At 37.6% G+C, this 16,426-nt stretch overlaps 2 protein-coding genes across 2 annotated transcripts; both read right to left on the bottom strand.

Moving 5' to 3' along the window:
* Positions 1 to 3,635: 3,635 nt before the first annotated feature.
* LOC121905401 (sialic acid-binding Ig-like lectin 14) lies at positions 3,636 to 7,070 on the bottom strand. The gene is made up of 8 exons (XM_042423618.1): positions 7,032 to 7,070; positions 6,354 to 6,462; positions 5,661 to 6,071; positions 5,058 to 5,369; positions 4,590 to 4,871; positions 4,199 to 4,486; positions 3,844 to 3,949; positions 3,636 to 3,744 (listed from the first exon to the last, which is right to left on the bottom strand). The coding sequence occupies exons 2-8, from the start codon at positions 6,406 to 6,408 to the stop codon at positions 3,636 to 3,638; spliced, it is 1,563 nt and encodes a 520-aa protein (XP_042279552.1). The 5' UTR covers positions 6,409 to 6,462; positions 7,032 to 7,070.
* Positions 7,071 to 12,612: 5,542 nt separating this feature from the next.
* Positions 12,613 to 16,426, bottom strand: LOC121905400 (sialic acid-binding Ig-like lectin 5). The gene is made up of 8 exons (XM_042423617.1): positions 16,372 to 16,426; positions 15,521 to 15,928; positions 14,918 to 15,229; positions 14,459 to 14,740; positions 14,062 to 14,355; positions 13,750 to 13,858; positions 13,583 to 13,652; positions 12,613 to 13,017 (listed from the first exon to the last, which is right to left on the bottom strand). Exons 1-8 carry the CDS (start codon positions 16,424 to 16,426, stop codon positions 12,613 to 12,615), a joined length of 1,935 nt encoding a protein of 644 aa, XP_042279551.1.

Genomic DNA, 16,426 nt, shown 5'->3' with positions numbered 1-16,426 from the left:
GACCTAACCTGAAGAGGTGTAATAATATTTAGTGAAGACAATTAAAACGGTCAGCCATTTCAGTGGTGTGGGAATATTCAGACAGGTGTGGACTTTGATTATCAAACAATGCACAGAGCTTTGAGACACTTTGCTCATTAAAGATGCGAGTATACAAGGAACAGGGTGAGACAGTATTAATAACTGGTGATTCACAGTTAAAAACTTTACATTTGTGATCGGATACGGTTATATCCAATTATTCTACAGAGGATGTTTTGACACCCAAGGTAAATAGAAGATCCAATGTATGACCACGGTTATGCGTTTGTGTCCACACATACTGTTTAAAGTTAAAAGAAGTAGCGATGTTTAAAAAATCAGTAGCCTGAACATTACTGCAGTCCTCAACATGGATATTAAAATTGCCATAAAGAACAACTCTGTCATAATTTAAAACAAGATTGAATAAAAATTCAGGGAGTTCTGCTAAAAAGCTGCCAGTTGGTTTTGGGGGACAATAAATGATAACAAACATGATCGGATGAAAACCACCAAGTTTAAAAGTAAGAACTTCAAAGGAAGAAAATTCATCACAAGGTCTTTGATAACATTTGAAACTCTTCCTGTAAACACTCACCAGGCCCCCACCACGACCACTGACCCTGGGTTGGTTGAAACAATCATAGTTTGGAGGACACAGTTCAACAAGCTGGCCATGATCATTAGTTTGCAACCAAGATCCAGTTAAAAAAATAAAATCTAAGTTTGCAGATGAAATAAAATCATTGAACATGAAAGTCTTACTGGATAGAGATCTCACATTGAAGAGTGCTATTTCAAGTGTATTTATGCTGGGAGCAGAAGCTGATGCATTTGTCCGAATCTTTAATAGATTATTCAGATTTCTGTGTGGGATGTGCACATTTCAATCGACAGACCTATGTGTTATGATTACAGGAATATCAAAACTTTGTGAAACAGCGCTAGAAGAGATGGACGAGACGGACAAGACGGAGACAATAGACCAGAGGAAATATTAAGTGTAGAATTACATTGCCTAGGGAGGTGGTAGTAGGCCCTCCTAACCACAAGGGGGAGATAGTGTGGTTTGTAGGGGAGGGAGAGGTTTGCTGATGGAGACCAGAAGTGACCAGGAGTGGACAAGCGATAGAGGATGGTCAGGGAGAGGGAGAGTTCCAGATTGAGTAGAATAAATTGTCAGTTTAAGTGCATGCGCCCAGGCCATTGGAGTGAATGCCATCATGACGGAAGATGGCTGAAAATTTCCACAAGAGGTTAAAATTGTCACGTCCTACCAGGACTTTTTCTGTTTTTCGGACTCTTTGTGTTTTTGTTTTGACTTCCTTGGTTTTTGTTATCCTTCTGATGCCCTCAGACTTTTTCTGTTTTAGTTGGACTTTCATTTGTGTTGCATTTGTTTCCTGGTTTTGGTTTTCTCTGTTCCCTTGTGTGTTGATTTTTTCATTTTTTGTGTCACCTGTTTGTTTACTTTAGTTCCTGTTTTATTTTGTAATATTTCCTCCTTGTGTCTGGTCACTTTACTTCCTGTGTTTGATTATTTCATGTGTCTCACCTGTGTCTCGTTTCCTTCACCTGTCTTTCATTTGCAATCACTCCTTGTGTATTTATAGTCCAGTTTTCAGTTCGGTCTTTGTCGAGTTGTCTGCTTCTGTTCAATGTTCCTGTGTCGCCTACTTTCTGGTTTGTTCCCATGACTTTTTGCTTTTTCATTAAAAAATATCTGCATCGGATTGTCCCTGTCTACCGTCTCTGCATTTGGGTCCACCTGCTCCACTCACCCACCCTGACAAAAATTGTGAATAAAAGCTGTATTGCAGTCTGTACAGGTTAACTGCAGCCAGGCATGGAGGCTAAGAGTGCAGCTAAAATGACCAATGGAGAGGGGGGAGGGGACTGGAGATAAAGATTAATTTACCGTGGACCGTGAGGGAGTCAGTGAGTTTGATGCATTGTAGTATTTCAGATGTGTGATTGGGACTGTCATATTAGCTGACATGAACGACAACATCCTGGGCAAGAGGGTGTTCGGCCAGGATGCTGGGAATTTTTTCCAAAATATCAGACACCTTAACTCCTGGAAAGCAAAAAGTCACCACAAATTTTTTCTTAACATTCCTCACAATGGAGTCTCCAATAATGAGCGTGGTTGTGGGGGGGAGTGGTCGGTGGAGAAAAGTGCAGCTGCCATCCTAAAAAAAAAAAAAAAAAGCCAGTGCTAGCAGCAAATCCACTTGTGGCGGGCTGTCCTGACCGGGAAGCTTGTAACTTAAAATCTGAGCATACAATAACTAACATCTTTTACCTTGTTAAAACATATAGATAAGACAACCAGGATCTAAAAATGTAGCATAAAATGTAGATTAAAACTGGATAAAAATGTCAACTTATGACAGAGCTGACAAAAAACGCAGACACATTTTTTTTTATAGAGAACTTACGCTATAGTAGAAGTATTTTTAACCACCCGGTACCTATTCTAATATTATGGATTGCAGTTTGACCATTCATAGGCTATAGTATTGACAGAAACACATAGCTTTATATTTCAGTTCTAAATATTTATAGTGAAGCTAAAATTAAATAAATTTTTCTGTTTCTTCAACTAATTGAGAAACTACATATACATATACTGTATATCAAATTAGTCTTTATTGACACCAACAATTACACATGCCACACTGCAAAGATAATTTCTTCCTTTTCAAGGAGACTTTACAGTCTGCATTCCACATGTTGTCAAAGATAAAGGTACATGAATGTAAAAAGTATCGCCTGCACACTTACTCCAAGCCACAAACTTTAATTACATAGGACAACATTTCGATCATACTCGGATCTTCGTCAAGTCAAATGCTGACGCTTCTTTTTAATAGCCTTGCACATACATAATGTGTGTATATTTACTGTCCTACAACTTAAAGACAAAGGTGCAACCACAATTTCATCTCATATATTGTCACAATCAGTTTTGAAATATGGATTCATTTGACATGAAAATCACAATTTTCAGATCTTCAGACTCATTGAGGGTTTAAAAAACACCTGCATTGCAGAACCAATCCAAAGTCTTTAGGGCAGCCCTTAATATTGGAGTGGTGACATGCAGTTCACTAAAGAAGAGAATGGAAGGAGAGCATCATCTCCAGTAGAAATCCCCAGACTTTGGTAGGCAGAGTTCTCCGATTGTCAGACCACCAACATGTTAGCAGATATAAAACTAACATAGAGTTAAACAAAAGAATCTTAAAAAGCAAGAAATTACATCAGTACACAATAAACTAAAAAAATCAAAAAAACATACCATAACACCTAATTACAACAAAAACAAATGGATGACTCAAATAAAAATTTCATTATAACATTTGTCACAATAAAGGAAAAATATCACACTGTACAATGCAAAATATAAGTTGCGTATTTAGACTTATTGACTCTAAGGAAATGTTGGGATTAAGATTTAACAGGTCTGTCTGTGTCCTCAAAAACCTTTAATGTAGACATAAAAAAATTACAACAAACAAACAAACTAAATGATACATGCAATGAACAAAAATTCTCCTTCACAATCAGTTATGAAGCAATCTGAAAGTCATCTCGGTAGTTTGTTATTGTCAGTTCAGATGGGGGGCAATAACATCATACTCTGCTGATTGGTCTATTTTCCTCAGTGACATGTATGTTCTGTCGGCCTCGTTTGGTTTCACCTTTTTTCTGACGTTCCTTTGGACAGAAGAAAGAGTGAGACATGATTTGTTGTCTGAAAGTCTCCAGTACATTAACAAAACCTTCAAATTATAAAGCACAGATGTGGTCACATACCAAAGGAACATCACGTAGATTATGCTGAAGACATTCACACTTAGAGATACACCAGCAACGGCCCAGGGAAGGACTGCGCTGTCAGGTCTGCAATGTTGCACAGGACCTACCATAAGAAATGAAAGAATGTAGATTGTATAACTGTTCTAGTAATATGGTTATGCTGTATACTTTGTGGCCACTTATTCAGCCACATAACCTAATTTAGGCTGTGAGTCACTTGTACATGCAACAGCTTATTTCTTTTTGACATCTTGCCCAAATGCAATGTAACAACGGTAAAAAAAAGAGGTAATAAAAATGTCATTTGGCAGTGGTCTAAAGTAGCAGAAGTGGTTTAGTTGAGAACACATACCTTCTTGTTCTGGCATGTTCATTTGGATGATGGTGAGTTTTTCTTTTGCTTCTCCATTTTCATTGCTGCTGACACACTCAACAGCAGTGTTACTGTGGTCTTTTACAGTTAGGGTGATGGTGCTGTTGACTGTGTGGTCCGACACAGTGGTAATGACAGAGTACTCATTGTGGTTCTTCATCAGCGGCCATTTAATGCTGGGTAAGGGAACCCCCTGACTGATACACCCACAGGTCAGAACTGTCGACTGAGCCACACATCCAGAGCCATTTAGGATCTTTGCAAACCCTTAAACACACAAGCAGAATCACATTACAGCAAACATACAGTAAGCTGATATAGCATGTGAACATAAACATCCTTTTCAAGGAGATGAGAACAGTCTACTTACAAGTCACAGTTACATCAACATATACAGTCGGAGTACTGTCCACATGCTTTGCTGTACAGATGTAACGCCCAGAATGTTCTGCTGTCACGTTAGGGATGATAAGTGTGGATAGTCCAGTGTCGTTTTGCAAGTTAGCATCAATTCCATTTTGTAGGTTTGTGTTGAGGCCAAGTTTAGTCCATGTGATCAGAGACGGAGGGAAACTTTCAACACTGCAGGTCAGATTCAGAGTGTCACCTTCCTTAACAGTTGCATCCTCAGTGATGCCAGGTTTCTTCATATCTGTGGAAGAGTTTAAAATAAAATCTTAGGGTTTCAGATAAGATTTCTGAACCAGTGACTTGTTAAGTCATACTGAAATTTAATATATATATATATATATATATATATAATTGCATACATGCATCATCTGTAAAAATGTATTTTTTGATACTACCACTGGAGAGCGCCAACATATGTGCTACTTACAGGTCACATTCAGAGTCACCGTCTCCTCTGTAGTTGTGTCACCTGTGAAGCTGACCTTACAGGTCACATTGGTGCCATGGTGTTCAGCTGAAGAGTTAAAGGTCAAAGTTGAGCTGTGTCTCTGTGTGACAACAGCCAGATTCTCAGTCATGATGTCTCCTGTAATGTGAGAGTCATTCTTTCCTGTTCCTCTCCACATCCAGGTGATTGTAGGAACAGATCCAGAGCAGAGACCAGGAGCAGTGCAGGTCAGTGTGGTCTGCTGTCCCTCAGTCAGTGGAGGAATCATCACTGTGGGCTTCTGACTCAGATCTAATGGTAGAGAAGTACATGAGTGGAATCAGATCAGCAGCCTCAAGGTCATCATTCACTTAAATTTGAGCTAAAATAATCAGATACTTCAATGGGGGAATTGAGTAGGAGTTATCAAGAACTGCTTCAATTCTTACTGGTCTCCCACAGAGGCTGACAAGTGCCTCTGTGGAGTAATGTCAAACATTACTTCATGGCCAGTTAAGACCATAGATAATCCTTAAATGTTGGTGCAGTTCAGAGGTACAACAATAAACATAGTGACTGTACATATTTACTTTGTCTTCATACCTTTGACAAAGACAGTTGCTCTAGAAGAGAAGGTAAATCCATTTGGATTCCAATACTGGACATCTTTAACTCTGAGTTGATATGATCCAGAATCTGAAGCAGTGAGGTCATTGATGACGATGCTGCAGTTTTTTTGACTCTGGTCAGACTCCAACAGCGACACTCGTCCTTTGAACCCAGGCTGAACGTTTCTGTTGTTCTTGTTTGTGTCGAATATTATGTCAGAATCATCACATCTCTGTTTATTTGGTTCACATTTGTACCAAACTGTATGTTGGATTATGAAGCTATCAGGAGTAGTGAAAGAGCATGGTATCACAACACAGAGTCCAGCCTCTGCTGTTATTTCTCTTTCAGTAAGAGTTATACAGAATCCATACGGACAGTGTTGTCTTTCCCTCACTGATGCACCTGTTATTGCAATTAGAAAGAGAAAAACAGGGACAGAAGATATTAAATGACATTACCCCATTATATTTAATAAATTATGAATACTACAACTATGATGTTTCTGTTTTATATAATTGTGTCTTGTTTTGTGTTGTCAACAGTATTGAAAAAACTAAAATACTAATCATTTGGAAGCACTTCAGGAAAACATATTTACACATTTATTATGGCAAATTATTGCTGACTATTTTGTTCATATCCTTAATGCTGGCATCGAAACAAGATGACAAGAAAGATCTATACCTGCATTGCTGCCTCTCACAGAGAAGAGCAGAGTCGCCCAGATGAGAACAAACATCCTAATTCAATGCTTGAGACAGTCGGTCTCTCCCTCCACAGGACAGCTTTCACACTGAAAATGCAGTAAACGTGCAGGAAGTTCAGTTGATGAAAATGAAGCAAAGGAAACTCCACAGCTGACATCACAGATCTTAACAGAGGACGTTGAACCTTAAATTATTCCACAGTTGCGAGATTAACACACTTTACGCAGGGCTGTGACTAAACATTTTTCAGTGTGAAACACTTTGTGACATCTGTTCTATAAAGATCATATCCTAATCTTTATAAAAAACATAATGACTGTTAAACAATAAATATTTATAATCCCTGCCATATTCAAAGGCCCCTGTCAAACTTTGGGCCCCTCAATCCTTCACTGAATGCACTAACTGTTACAAATACAGTCTTTAATCCTCCCGTCCCCAAGCACCCTCTATCCAGCATAGTCCACCTTAATAAAGTACGGTGGACTGTGCTGTGCTTTACTTACACCTTATTTCACCAGCAAAGCCAGGAATGTGGAAATGCATTTTTATGATATTAGAAAAGAATTTACATTCGGAAGTCAGGAAAACTTCAATTACTCCAATTTAGAGTGTAAAGAGATGTTTTAAAAATGTGTTCAATGTTGTGTTTTACCTCTTTCTGTCTCTTGCGGTCTTCTCTCCACAGTTTCTGCTGAGTGTTTCTGAGTTTTCTTCCCTCTTTTTGCAACAGTGAAGTTTCAGGAAGTTTACACGTCTAATGACAAATTTGCACTTTCAAGACTGAATAATACATAACAGAAAATTCACAATGCACAACATGTACAAGACATATTGTATATTTATCGTATATGTACATATTGTACATTGCTGTAAATGGACCGTCCTACTGGCTAATATCTGCAGTGCCAGTTGAGTAAAGATGGTCAAATCAACATTAGTCATGTATCAAAAAGATAAGAGTTATCTGAGTCAAACTGCATTCAACACCAAAAGACTCACCCTGTTTCCCCATTTTAACAACATGCAGCATCTTAGGGAGTACTTCTGCATTTATGTTTATTTATGTTTTCTTTTTATTGTGCAATATCTATAGATACTATTCTTAGCAAAGTCCTTTTAGTATATGCATCACTTTGTTGTCAATATTTCTGATAACTTCCCAGTCTCACTTTAAGGTGCTAGATTATAACTATTTTAGCTAAGCACTGGATACAATTCTGCCTCAATCATTTACTGTATGCCTGCATACTGACCACTGCAGAACCTGTAGACATGGTAGAGTGTGTTATAGGTTAGAAAGACTTGCTAATACACACTGTCACAATCAATTCTGAAAACGTGATTATGAAAATCTTAATAAAATCACATCCATCCAACAAAGCAGTTTGACCCAGAACATCTCAACACCGAAATAATACACAGTCTCTGGCAGTACTTCTGCATTTATCTTTATTCATGTTTTCTTTTTATTGTGCAATATCTATAGATACTATTCTCAGCAAAGTCCTCAAAACGGATATAGTGCACGGTCTCTGGCAGAGTTGTCCATTTCCTGAATTTAAAGTGGGTTCAATGACATTAAACCATGACAAAATATGTAGGATGCAAGAATGGCTTCCTAATATAAGACATATATATGGTAGGAGCATTTATGCAAAATGAAGTGAATGGAGAGGTAGAGGCATTTCTTCAAAATTAGGGTAAAGAGATTATTTTGTGTTATTACTAGCAGTGATACAGTATAGTGAGACACATCCTCAAAAACAGATGAAATTGTGGCATGTACAGTAACCTGCTGATACTGCAAGCAAACCTTTTTAAATTTTAAGTGACTTGACAACTTTCTTACTACTACCTACTTACTCAAGTAGACCTAATGTACTTTTGAGGATTTTTCATTATAAAAAAACTGAAATTAACTCAAATATCAATATATTTGATCTATTTCTACAAATCACATTTACTACAACAGTAAAATATCACTTACTGCATACTAACTACAAAAGAGCTGCAATGATTAGTCAGTTAATTGATAGAAAATTAATTGCCAGCTGTTTTGATAATCGATGAATTGTTTTGAGTAATTTCTTAAGAAAAAAGTTAAATTCTCCAGTTTCACTTTCTTAAATGTGAATATTTTCTGGTGTCTTTAATCTTCTATGATAGTAAACTGAATGTTGTTGGGTTGTGGACTGTTGGACGGGACAAAAGAAGACATTTTAGGTTGCATCTTGGGCTCAACATTTTTCATGACTTCCTGACATTTAATAGACCAAACAAATAATTGATTAGATCAACAAAATAATCAACAGATTAACTGATAAAGAAAATAATCGTCAGTTGCAACCCTAAATCACAACTCACAGAGGCCATTTTTATTCATAATAAGAATGTTTACTTTTGATACTTTCAGTGCATTTTGCTGATAATACTTACTGTACATACTGTCACTTATCTGAAAACTTCTTTCATCACTGCAACTAGGCTGGCTAATTGTTTCATTTGAATGATATTGCTATCTGTTAACTACATTTTGATTAAAATAAAGGCTTCCTGACCATCCACAGCGGCGTGAAGTTATCAATCAAGAGATGCCAACTTCACCTGCTGCCTTCAGAAGACTTGACCTGACTGCTTCTAAAGTAGCGCAGCACCCTCCTTTCACCACACAGATTGACTTACACGTGTCAGCTGTTGCAACCCAGTGGGGTGCTGTTTCACCAATTCAAAGAAACTCGATGAAAACATGATGACTTTGAAAGAATGTTTAAACCATTTCTCAGTCTACCTTTAGGTGTGAGTGTTTTGGGAAAGTATTGATAAATAATGTGTCCTTAGTTTACTTCACCTGCATAAATTGAAGTGAATGAAATGTAAATAAAAGAAAGCAGCAAACTGTACAATGCATTTTAATCACTCTAGAAATATCACGTTCATGAAATATTACACACTTGAATGTGCATACACCGTGCACTCTCCCATGAATTCTACTTGTACAAAGCTTATACATTTTCAGTTCTTCTTGACATTGTCAGAAAGGTGATAATTTTACTTTATGTTTATTACTGAGGTCGTAGAGGGTGGTGGTGGTGTACTGCAGTGCATTACATTGAAAAGTGTTCCCTCACCTCTGCTTTACCAATATAATTGCTGCTGACACACTTGATAGTGGTGTTGCTGTGATCTGTCACAGACACAGTGATGTATATATACAGACATGGCCAATAATATTGGTACCCTTCCTTGTTACCTTTTTTTAAAAAAACTAAATTTTCTCTGTATTAAGTTGAAACTGACAGAAGTATATGTTATCCATCATTCTTTATTTCACATTGAATATAACTGAAACTTTGCTTTTTATTTACAACTTAACATATTATTTAATACAATAAAACACAGGAAAATGGCATGACCAAAAATATTGGACCCCTTAACTTAATATTTTGTAGCACAGCCTTTGGTGGCAACAACTGCAGTCAAGCGCTATCTGTATCTCTAAATAAGGTTTCTACACTTCTCCACTGGTAGTTCGGCCCACTCTTCTTGAGCAAACTGCTCCATTTCTCCCAGGTTTGATGAGTACCGTCTCCCAATTACAATTTTCAGCTTTTTCCACAGATGTTCAATGGGATTCAGATCAGGACTCATAACAGTCCACTCTTCTCATCCACTCTTTTTGATGTATATCTGGGATCATTATTCTGCTGGAAGAGCCGTGACCTGTGACTAAGACACAGCTTTCTGACATTGGGCTGTATGTTTTGCTCCAAAATGTCTTGATAGTCTTCTGATTTCATTGTGCCCTGCACAGACTCATGCCCTGCACCCAGTGCCTGAGGCAGCAAAGCAACCCAAAAACACCACTGAGCCTCCACCATGTTTCACAGTAGGCATAGTGTTCTTTTCTTTGAAGGCTTCATTTTTTCTGCTGTAAACATAGGGTTGTTTTCCTCATGTGACCATGTCCAGCGATGTTGGCTACAGTTCCATGGGTCTTAAACTTCTTATTAATATTGGCAACAGTGGTCACAGGAACATCAAGCTCTTGATAGATGGTCTTGTAACCTTTATGTTGACCATGCTTGGCTATAACCTTTTTTTCTAATGTCTTCAGAAACTTCTCCAGTTTTCCTTCTGTTTTCCATGTTCAATGTGATGCACACAGTGGCACAAAAAAGCAGCGTGAGTAATTTTTGACTTTTTAGCTGGCTGCATGAGTGATTATGTCTTTGTAGAATAAGCATGAATTCAGTTATTTTTACAACTTTTTTTGTTTTGTTTTGTTCCACTGCAAACCAAACATAGACATGCATTGATAATAAAATATTTTTTAACATGCAACTTTAACATTGAAAAATGAAAGAAACGATAAACTACAATACAACAATACACTTTATTTTCAATTACCTTCTACATCCTGATGCATCATACGTTATGCACATAGTGGGATGTGCATGACTTTGAATGGGCTGTATTAATGGTTATCTGTAGTGTCAGTTAAATAATGATGGTCAATTGTAAGAGATAGTCAAAAATGACAACTTCTGTCATTGATTGAATGTATTAAATAATTGCAGATTCAAGAAGTATCTGTATTCTTTCCAATTGGATGCAGCCTATTAGAAAGAAAATATATTTGTGACAGTCCGTTGTTATGGTTCATGGTTCTATGGTTTATTGTACAATATCTGTGAGTTCTGTTCTCCGAAAAGTCACTGAAGTGATTATTCATTTAATGGTATCATTGCATTCTCTCGAATAACTTCCTGTTCGCACATTAAGGAGTTAGATTATAAGTATTTTAAGTAAGAACTGGCTACAAATTTGTCTTCATCAGTTACTGTAAGCCTACATATTGAACCTGTAAAGATTGCAGAGTGTACCAGAAGTAAGAAAGGCTTTTTTGCTACTGACAATTCACTGTTTCAATTCACAACAAAAACAGATACTTTTTATGCTAAAAACCTGCTCACTCTTGCCACTGTGAGCCTGGCTGATTCTTGCAACATAATTTTAAGAGGGAAAGTAATCTATTGTCTATGTTTCTATGATGATCAACAACAGTACCAGTGCTGTAGATACAAATCAGGACAAAATGTTTTAACTTTAAAACTTAAATTTAATTAAAATCTTTGTGAAAACTATTGCAACTGAAATGTCATCATCATCAACTTTTGGAAATTATTAGAGAAAAACTTTTATTTAACATTCATGCAAATTCACACCACTTCAGAGGATAGTTACACATTTATCAAGTCTGTCGTGAAACAATATGCCGTACTGTATGTACATTAAAACTGTTTTTGGTTGCTGAAAATGTTCCTTCTGTCCATACTGGCCCTGAAGAGAGCCACTCCTCTCCAAAAAAAAAATTCTAGCAGTGTATTTGCCACAACATAAAACATATAAAAGTGCAATTTGTACATATTAAAAAACATTTTTATAAACGAAAAACGGTGAGCATCATGTGGGTACAAAGTAAGTGATATAACTGCTGTGTGGGCTGGTGTTAGAGATCATAATTCATGAGATGGGGAACAAAACCTACAATCCTTATTCTGAGCAAAAATTAACCTCCAAAGTTCAGCTGAAGCTAATAAGAGGCTTCTGCAGTCTAAGTTTGGCAAATCCAGTGGGAATGTCAAAAGTTACAGCTTCTTAGTATGACGTTCCCTCTTCTATGAGAATCATGAATGACTTTACAAAATTTCATAGCAATTCAGTAGTTGAGATATTTCAGTCTGAACCAAAGTGGTGGTCTGACCAATCAGCTGTAAGACTGACAGACTCACACTGCCATCCATAGAGCCAAGCTGCTAGTTAATAAAAATGAAAAAAAGACACCTCCTCCTTAAACAGGGTTTTTGAAAAGGGTTCATTTTGCCTGAAGTAGAGAAGCACAGGACATCTAGAAGGAACACTTGAATAAACCACAGGGACACTTTGGGCACATACAGTACTTATCCTAGTTAAATAAAGATACATAATATCATTTCAACAAGGAAATTTTGTGCAACTTCGAGTCCATTTTTAGTTGCATGGATGGATTTGAACAGCCAGAAAGTGTAGACATGTGAAGTGTCCTGATTACTTCAGTTTACCTGAGGTCGAATTTTGCTCTTGAAGATCACTGCTCTGTGGTAGAAAGCTTACACAGTACTGTCATTTACACATCAGAATGACAATCAATCATGTCTGATGAACAGAAGAAACTTAATCCTCAAGTGACTCCACTAAGCTGTACAGTACTCACCCATTATATCCTTCACATTGGAATACAGCGCAGCATCCTCTGCTTCCTCCTCTTCAGGCACAGAATGTTTAATCTCCTCATCCTCCACTATCACGGACTCCTCCTGTTTGCACTCCAACACTTCATCTGGCCCTCCGCGACTGTCTTGCCTTTTCATTTTTTCCTCTCTCTCAATTTCAGCGTACTCTGTCTCTGTGGTCTCTTGCTTCTTTGCTGCCCCCCTGGCACTTCTTCTTTTCAACATGGAGAAGTCAATGCTGGCGTACTCCGCGTCTTTTGGTCCACCATCGAGATCAGGGGCTCCTTTCTCCACCGCCTCAGCTCCATCTTTTGGTGCCTCTTGGTGGTGCGTCTGATCATCTTCCACTGCTTGACCAGCATGTATCTGTCAGGTATAACGCAGAAAGTATGTGACTCAGTCAGCATCTGCTACAAGCCCAAAATTGTGTACACTATGCATGAGATCTTACATTTACATTAATGCTAATGCTTTTTTTCCACGTCATATCATAACCTTTTAAATGTTTTAATGTTCAGCTCTAAAACACTAAAACTGGTTTAAGTTTGAAGCAAATCTTGAAACTTGTCTGAGATATTGTAATCCATTACAATTTGTATTTGCTTTGATTTAATGTTCATGTATGGGTTTTTCCAGGGGGTATTATTTCTTGAGAGATCCCTCAAAGAGCAATCTTTTCTGCCAAATCAAACTGTATAACATTTCATATTTATACTCAAATATGTCTCAAGTGTGTCTGAATGAAATGGTAAACACATATTCATGCATCTTAAATACTACAGCATTCATTCAAAATAGCAGTAAATAATAAATGGACTAAAACATGTAAAAACACTGTGGTCATTCAAGAAATCTTAAACCATTTACAGGTGTTTTTGAAGAAAATGTTGTCAGTAACTAATATATATATTAGCTGAATAAATAATGATACCAGTGGATCCTCTTGGGTGGTCACCATCTCCAGGGTCCCATCCAGATTTCCAGAGCTCTTCTGTTTTTCTCTGGAGAGGAATAAATTAAAACAGCAATTACATGTCTGTATGAGGATTATCCACAAACAAAACCAGAATGAATGAATTAATGGAATCAATAGGGTACCTATGGCATTTTTTTGCCAAACAGCAAAGGGTTGCTGAAAGAAGTACCCCAGTCAAAAATGCAATGATGATGTCCAGCCGTGAAACAATTTTTAGTAAACTGAATTGACCTAGATTCAAAAGCAACACAAGAAAAAATATTGTTGTCCATATTGTTCTGAATGATAATATACTGTACATGCAACAGCTTATTTCTTTTTGACATCTTGCCCAAATGCAATGTAACAACAGTAAAAAAAAAAAAAAAAAAAAGAGGTAATAAAAATGTCATTTAGCAGTGGTCTAAAGTAGCAGAAGTGGTTTAGTTGAGAACACATACCTTCTTGTTCTGGCGTGTTCATTTGGATGATGGTGAGGTTTTCTTTTGCTTCTCCATTTTCATTGCTGCTGACACACTCAACAGCAGTGTCACTGTGGTCTTTTACAGTTAGGGTGATGGTGCTGTTGACTGTGTGGTTCGACACAGTGGTAATGACAGAGTACTCATTGTGGTTCTTCATCAGTGGCCATTTAATGGTGGGTAAGGGAACCCCCTGACTGATACACCTACAGGTCAGAACTGTCGACTGAGCCACACATCCAGAGCCATTTAGGATCTTTGCAAACCCTTAAACACACAAGCAGAATCACATTACAGCAAACATACAGTAAGCTGATATAGCATGTGAACATAAACATCCTTTTCAAGGAGATGAGAACAGTCTACTTACAAGTCACAGTTACATCAACATATACAGTCGGAGTACTATCCACATGTTTTGCTGTACAGATGTAACGTCCAGAATGTTCTGCTTTCACGTTAGGGATGATAAGTGTGGATAGTCCAGTGTCGTTTTGCAAGTTAGCATCAATTCCATTTTGTAGGTTTGTATTGAGGCCAAGTTTAGTCCATGTGATCAGAGACGGAGGGAAACTTTCAACACTGCAGGTCAGATTCAGAGTGTCACTTTCCTTAACAATTGCATCCCCAGTGATGCCAGGTTTCTTCATATCTGTGGAAGAGTTTCAAATAAAATCTTAGGGTTTCAGATAAGATTTCTGAACCAGTGACTTGTTAAGTCATACTGAAATTTAAAATATATTTATATTATAATTGCATACATGCATCATCTGTAAAAATGTATTTTTTGATACTACCACTGGAGAGCGCCAACATATGTGCTACTTACAGGTCACATTCAGAGTCACAGTCTCCTCTGTAGTTGTGTCACCTGTGAAGCTGACCTTACAGGTCACATTGGTGCCATGGTGTTCAGCTGAAGAGTTAAAGGTCAAAGTTGAGCTGTGTCTCTGTGTGACAACAGCCAGATTCTCAGTCATGATGTCTCCTGTAATGTGAGAGTCATTCTTTCCTGTTCCTTTCCACATCCAGGTGATTGTAGGAACAGATCCAGAGCAGAGACCAGGAGCAGTGCAGGTCAGTGTGGTCTGCTGTCCCTCAGTCAGTGGAGGAATCATCACTGTGGGCTTCTGACTCAGATCTAATGGTAGAGAAGTACATGAGTGGAATCAGGTCAGCAGCCTCAAGGTCATCATTCATTTAAATTTGAGCTAAAATAATCAGATACTTCAATGGGGGAATTGAGTAGGAGTTATCAAGAACTGCTTCAATTCTTACTGGTCTCCCACAGAGGCTGACAAGTGCCTCTGTGGAGTAATGTCAAACATTACTTCATGGCCAGTTAAGACCATAGATAATCCTTAAATGTTGGTGCAGTTCAGAGGTACAACAATAAACATAGTGACTGTACATATTTACTTTGTCTTCATACCTTTGACAAAGACAGTTGCTCTAGAAGAGAAGGTAAATCCATTTGTATTCCAAAACTGGACAACTCTGAGTTGATATGATCCAGAATCTGAAGCAGTGAGGTCATTGATGACGATGCTGCAGTTCTTTTGACTCAGGTCAGACTCCAACAGTGACACTCGTCCTTTGAACCCAGGCTGAACGTTTCTGTTGTTCTTGTTTGTGTGGAATATTATGTCAGAATTATCACAACTCTGTTTACTTGGTTCACATTTGTACCAAACTATATGTTGGGTTGTGAAGCTATCAGGAGTAGTGAAAGAGCACGGTATCACAACACAGAGTCCAGCCTCTGCTGTTATTTCTCTTTCAGTAAGAGTGATACAGTATCCATCACTCTGACAGTGTTGTGTTTCCCCCACGGATGCACCTGGTATTGCAAATAGAAAGAGAAAAACAGGGACAGAAGATATTTAGATGACATTGCCCCATTATATTTAATAAATTAAAAATACTACAACTATGATGTTTCTGTTTTATATAACTGTGTCTTGTCTTGTGTTGTCAGCAGCATTGAGCAGACAACCCAAATAAGGTTCAGCATTTAATGTTATTTCTTAATCCATCATTTCTTTGGTAAACAAAAGATTCATTTCAATAATATATCACAGAGTTTCAAAGTAAGTCACTAGATGCTGTGAGAAATGCTACTAATCAGCTGGTGAATTCAGGGAGTAAAAAACTAAAATACTTATCATTTGGAAGCACTTCAGGAAAACATATTTACACATTTATTCTGGCAAATTATTGCTGGCTATTTTGTTCATATTCTTAATGCTGGCATCAAAACAAGACGACAAGAAAGATCTATACCTGCATTGCTGCCTCTCACAGAGAAGAGCAGAGTCGCCCAGATGAGAACAATCAT

The sequence above is a fragment of the Thunnus maccoyii genome, chromosome 10, assembly GCF_910596095.1.
Source record: "Thunnus maccoyii chromosome 10, fThuMac1.1, whole genome shotgun sequence".
Classification (NCBI taxonomy): domain Eukaryota; kingdom Metazoa; phylum Chordata; class Actinopteri; order Scombriformes; family Scombridae; genus Thunnus; species Thunnus maccoyii.
The sequence above is the reverse complement of the archived record's forward strand: the minus strand, read 5'-3'. Positions and strand labels throughout refer to the sequence as shown.